This window comes from Aegilops tauschii, chromosome 3, assembly GCF_002575655.3.
Source record: "Aegilops tauschii subsp. strangulata cultivar AL8/78 chromosome 3, Aet v6.0, whole genome shotgun sequence".
Classification (NCBI taxonomy): Eukaryota; Viridiplantae; Streptophyta; class Magnoliopsida; order Poales; family Poaceae; genus Aegilops; species Aegilops tauschii.
Window position 1 is genome coordinate 349,307,107 of NC_053037.3, and position 6,090 is coordinate 349,313,196.

The 6,090-nt window shown below is 41.7% G+C and overlaps 1 protein-coding gene across 1 annotated transcript; it reads right to left on the reverse strand.

Annotated features, from left to right (window-relative positions):
• Positions 1–841: 841 nt before the first annotated feature.
• Positions 842–4,934, reverse strand: LOC109778914 (persulfide dioxygenase ETHE1 homolog, mitochondrial). Its single transcript, XM_020337500.4, has 9 exons — positions 4,274–4,934; positions 3,718–3,846; positions 3,506–3,613; positions 2,223–2,357; positions 1,860–1,901; positions 1,629–1,688; positions 1,504–1,557; positions 1,384–1,408; positions 842–1,228 (listed from the first exon to the last, which is right to left on the reverse strand). The coding sequence occupies exons 1-9, from the start codon at positions 4,529–4,531 to the stop codon at positions 1,140–1,142; spliced, it is 900 nt and encodes a 299-aa protein (XP_020193089.1). The 5' UTR covers positions 4,532–4,934; the 3' UTR covers positions 842–1,139.
• Between the last annotated feature and the right edge of the window lie 1,156 nt (positions 4,935–6,090).

Here is a 6,090-nt window from a genome sequence, read left to right on the forward strand (position 1 = left end):
CACATTTAGCTCGGGTGTTTGTAAACGAGGGCGTCTGCACAGCCTGTGAGGTTCCACTGGTTGTCAAACCAAATCAGAATTTGTTTTATATTCCCTCCGTTTCTAAATACAGTATAAGTTTTTTTAGAGCTTTTATAATATGAATACACACAGATATATATAGACATAGTTTACAGTGTAATTTTATCCATTTTGCTTCGTATATAGTCTATATTAAAATCTATAAAAAGACTTATATTTAGGACTCAACGCGCTAATTTAGTAACCTTGCACGGTTTTCATTCGCGAAATCGTTTCTCACGACAGGCAGTAGCTGTCTGTAAAAAATGACGTGTCAGGTTTGTGCTTCGAGAGAAATCTTAAATTTTGCAACCACACAAAAACGTGTCGCCCGTCTTGGCTTCCAAGCAATCAGACCGTACTGGCGTGTTCGCGTCGTTGGCAACGTGGTTCTTCTCCGCTCAGTGCAGCTCAGCTTGGTTATAAAAACAGCACTGAGCTTTCGGGCATGCGCTTTCTGCTTCAGTGGTGTCATCGAGGAGATACTACAGCACAACGAGCCTTTTGTCTTTGAAAATAAAGGGAATAAATACTACTTTCCCCGTCTCATAATGTAAAATGTTTTTTACATTTTTTGGCGCTAGTACTACACAAGAACGATCGGCAACTACTCTCTCCGTTCCTAAATATTTGTCCTTTTAAAGATTTCAAATGGACTACCACATACGGATGTATATAGACATATTTTAAAGCGTAGATTCACTCATTTTGCTCCGTATGTAGTCACTTATTGAAATCTTTAGAAAAACAAATATTTAGGAACGGAGGGGGTAATACATAGTGAGAAACAAGCTGTCGAATTATTGTCTGTGAAGGGGCACGGTATTGTATTTGCAGAGGTGAGGTGAAGGGCAAGCAAACTGCCTTCTTCTCGTTGATAGATGATGAACAGACGGTGAAGTCAAACGGAGACAGAGGCCGCATCAGCCAATGTTGCAGCCAACAAATTATTTAATGTACAACGCAGACAAATTATTTCATGTACAACGCAGCCGCAAGCCCTCTCTATCTGATCTTGACTTCACAACAACCAGGAGCAGGAGCACCGCCACTTGCAAAGCTGCTTCAGCTGGAACACCTCAGACCTTCGATGGTGGATCCTGGAAGCCGCAAACCATGTTGGCGGGTACAGCGACATCAATCATCTTTGGGTAAGACAGGTTCAGGTCTGCCCAAGGAGAGACAGGGTAAACGATCAATTCAGCTTCCGTTTAAGAACTGATTGAAATCAGGAGTAGATCAGCTCAATCTGGAAAGTGGACATTCTCGGAAACGAACACAGGTATTTCATGTATTATTAGACGGGGACAGACATGTACTTACTTTCCATGATCGTCTTGAAAGTTTCCTGCAAACAGAACATGCAAGACATAGTTAGGAACGAACTGACACCTTTTATGGGGTAGTAAAAAAATAAGGAGTTTTAGCCTAATTAGCGGGTACCTTATCTCTTGATAGTCGGGCATTATAGGCAACCTCCTCTTCGACGGTAGTTACCTGCAAAGAGTATAACTCAAGCGACTTGCAACTTGGTAGCCAAAATTTAAGATGCTGTGTAAGCCACTTACCGTGAAACCTTTGTAGTCATGGGCAGGATAAAGCAGGGTATCCTTCGGTAAAGAGAAAATCTGTTGGGAATAGAGTATTCAGTTAGTTACATCCATTGGGCTGTGTGCATCCACTTGGTGCAGAGGCTGCTAGATCAATAAAATTCTTCTTGCATAATTTAATTATAAATCCATGCATTATGTTGCAGTTTTGTCTGTATGATACAATACAAGATTTCATGTAGTACTTGCCTGTGAATGCACTGATTGGTACAGCTGATCGGAGCTTCCTCCCTGGAATGACACGGAATAAAACGAACTGTCAATACAAAAGCAATTACCTGTGGCCAATCAGAATTTCTCTAAAATTCAAAGTTCAAACATCCACATGCAAGCAGAAATTATGTCTCACTCACAGACCACCACTATGGAGCATAACAGACAATGAATTTCAATGCCTAAAAACTAGTCTTTAGCTCCAAGACACCATTAACACTTTTCTCTTGATGAAGAGTTTCCTTCAGATATGGTTTTCCTGTTTTTTCTGGCTTTTCCATGAGATATGACTTTCCTGTTTTCCAGGTCATGAAGAAGTGAGTGCGGTCACAATATTACCTGGAAGTCTGTCCTTCCGCATGCACGTATAATTAAGGCATCCCCAGTGAAAGCCATCCTTGGTGAGGGTTGATCAGGACTATCACCTGTTACATAAGTCACGCAGCCAGCAGTATGGCCAGGAGTAGCTCGCACCTGGAAAGAATTTCAATGTTTCTGCTATCAGAAATTTCGTCATATCTACCAATACTAGTAGCTTTGACCAGCTAGCCTTATGAGAACATTGCCCTCCTGAAAGACAAGCCACAACATAAATAATTTGAGTGCTGCTCTTCCCAGCACTTGATTGCATATTTTGTTTATTCTTTAACAGCTTTGGACATGTCACAATTGCAATAAATTCTTAAAAAGTAAATTTTGTCATACTCATATCTACCAATACTAGTAGCTTTGATCAGCTAGCTTTATGAGAGCATTTGCCCTCCTCACGGACAAACCCCAACATAAATAATTTGAGTGCTGCTCTTCCCAGCACTTGATTGCACATTTTGTTTATACTTTAGCAACTTTGGATATGTCACAATTGCAATACATTCTTAAAAGTAAGTTTCAATGGTAATACAGAACAATTCCTTCATTGATGAATCAATAATGACAAAGCACTTACGTAAAAACACACTTGCTAAAATCCATATCATATATATTGTTTATTTTCTACAAACAAAATGTAATTCGTTTTTATATAAGTTCAACCTATAAGATTGCACGCTCTTCTAACTTTTACTGCAGGCACAACAGTAATCGTCTTGCTTGTATAAGAAAAACGGCATAGTTAACAATGAAAACTACAAGATGAAACCCTGTGAGATCAAGCTGCACTATCTTGGTCTCAACCTTGTTTGTTTAGTTTGGCTCCTTAGTTTTCTTACTTTGGTAGTTTTGTTGCCAGTTTTGCTATTTTTTAGGTCATTTAGGATGCGACTTTTGTAACCATGGCGACCTTTGCAAGGAACTTCTTAAAAGACAGTCAGACAGAAGAACTCAGTGTTTTCTGTAATTCAGATTAGCTGTTTACACTGGAGACACCGGTGCTAATATTGCGGCGTACATAAACTGCAATTTATACTCCTCCGTTTCTAAATATAAGTCTTTTTAGAGATTTCAATACAAACTATAGACGGATGTATATAGACATATTTTAGAGTGTAGGTTCACCCATTTTGCTCCGTATGTAGTCCCTTATTGGAATCTCTAAAAAGACTTATAGGAACGGAGGAGTATATAGTAACTAGTATATGAAAGAAGAACATGAAGCAAAATTGCATATTAAAATGGTGCTCTACCTCAAGGAAAAGCTTCCCAAAGTATATTTTGTCCCCGTGCTCAACAGAATGGTCGGCTTTTGCTCCACTGGCTTTTGAGATAACAGACTTGGCTCCTGGTAGCTTAGTCTGACAGACATTCCATCAGCTGACCATGTTTTACCAAAGAGAACAAAAATGTTGAAACTCCTAGAAGTTGAATGAAACATCTGGAGAAGTCCAGAAGTGCTTACCTTTATTAGTCCTGTTCCAGTGACGTGATCAGCATGCACATGAGTATTCATAGCATAGATGAGTTTCAAGCCTAATTCCTTGATAAGATTGAGGTCTCTATCAACTGTTCTGTCAACAGGGTCAATCAACTGGTAGCAAAATAAAAAGTCAGGGAGGAGATTGAAAAGATGCAAACAAGCATAGCTCAAAATCTAATCCATAAATTATGAAGGCACCGGTTGCTCCTGAGTCATGTTCATCTTTCAAAGACACAAATGCTTCTGATCCAGCCAGGAGCTTATCCTGCTAATATGGTCTGTTTTTTCACAAGCATGAAATTTTTTCTCTTGTGTTATTCAAGACATGTATAGGGAAGAGAGCTTCTAAGTTTGCTTTCACTTGAGCCTATTAACAATTGCACAAATAGTTGGTATCTACTCCGTACATTCCACAACAGTTAAACAGACATTTTGGTACTTGAGTGGCATCCAACTCAAAAGAATCTACCCAACTGCATTCAACCAACCAAAATTACTCCTAATAATATGACCCAGTAGGCCAGGGAGTTGCGCTCACCACGGCGGGCTTCTCGGGGTCGCCGACGTCGGCGAGGAGGTAGGTGTAGGTGGAGCTCTCCTTCTCGAACAGCTGCCTGAAGAGGAGCTTGCTGTCGGCGCAAGCGCCGGTGCCGTAGGCCGCCATTGCGAGGGCCGGCAGCGGGGAGATCGGGCGGGGAGCGCAGGAGGCGGAGGCGGCGACCTTGGGCGCGGAGGGCGACCTGGCTGCAGCTGCCAGCTGCGGGATCAGGTGGCGGTATATGCGGAGCGGCACCATTCTCTTTGGTGTATTATATAAGCAGGTGGTGCGGCAGCGGAAGGGCGAAACGGCGGCAAAGCAAGGCTGGCTTGGTTCTTATCGCGTGGATTTGGACGGCGTCGCCCGCGGCGTGGACCTCGCGGTGGTTCGTGGAGGGCTGCTATGGATGATAATATAAAGAAGTAGCGGCGAGGCGATGGGCGCGATGGCGTGACGAGATCGGCGACGAGGTGCCCGGTGGCCGGTAGGGATGGGATGGGATGCGAGGACGAACGGATGATGATGGGGTTGCCGAGGTGGAGATGCCGGATCCCGGGTACATGATTTTGGCACTTTTTTTGCTATGCCAACGCTGCTGGTTCAGGCATCGAACTTCCACGCAACATTTTCAGAAACAAACCAAGTAGTAATACCAGTCTTTAAAATTTAGAACTTGGACTCGATTGATGCTGAGTATGCAGCAATTTTGTATATATTATAAATTATAAATAAAGAGGTACTCCTAGTGCGGTACTACTAGCTTTCGTTTGTCTGCAACTTTGTTTCGCACCAGGGAGCATCTGACAAATCACAAACACTACTCCGAAGCTTGTGACTTCTGACAAGTACTCCCTCTGTATACTAATATAAAAGCGTTTAGATCACTACTTTAATAATTTAAACATTCTTATATTAGATTCCGGAAGAAGTATTAAGAAGAGTTTGTGATGTATGACCTCATTTATTACGCATAGTGCTTGTGCAAAATGGTACTACTATCGATGAAGTACTCACGTGCATGTTTGCCCAAAAATGCTACACCTACGTACACTTACGTTCTCACCTTACATGAACTTCCTAACTAATCTCTCCACCCCCGATTTCAACTGGGTGGGCCTCCCTTCTCTAATTTCGCCCAACCAAAAGATGCCACCTGGCCTATTACGTTAATTACGTAAGACTGATTACGTAGATGTAGCATTGCTGATGTTTGCCTCTGGTACGCACGTAGTTGTTCACACTGTCCAATTAATCAGCAATTCAGATCACTATCAGCAACCTCTTGGTAGACTCGCACGATAGCATGCGTTCTTGTCAGAGGCAAACTAGGCGCGTCCTGACGCACTTCCGTGGGTGCATACCAGCAGTGAAAAGGTTCAATTAGTGTAGCAAACCTGGTTCACTGATTTAGCTCCGTAGTATTATTATATTGCAAATTGCGGAGAGATGCCAACAACGCCGGAAGGTGTATCTGAACTTTATATTGCACTTGCAAGCTCGTGCAGCACACGATAGCACAATAATAATAGTATTAAATAAAAGCTCATTCATCTAGCTGGACTTATGAACCAACAAAAAACATCATATAAAAATTTCAGATGCAAGATTTAACTGGATATTTACACGGAAAATATTCCAGTAAGATTTACGAACCTCTCTAGTTGCGAATTGCAATGCATAGACAAGCATCTAATCGTATAATAAATGCTTTGTCATCCGAAAATCTAATAATGCAAATGAGCCATAATCATCCCAAGCATCTGATAAAGTTACATTCATGTGACTCAAATTGATTATACAAGTACAATGTTTCGTTT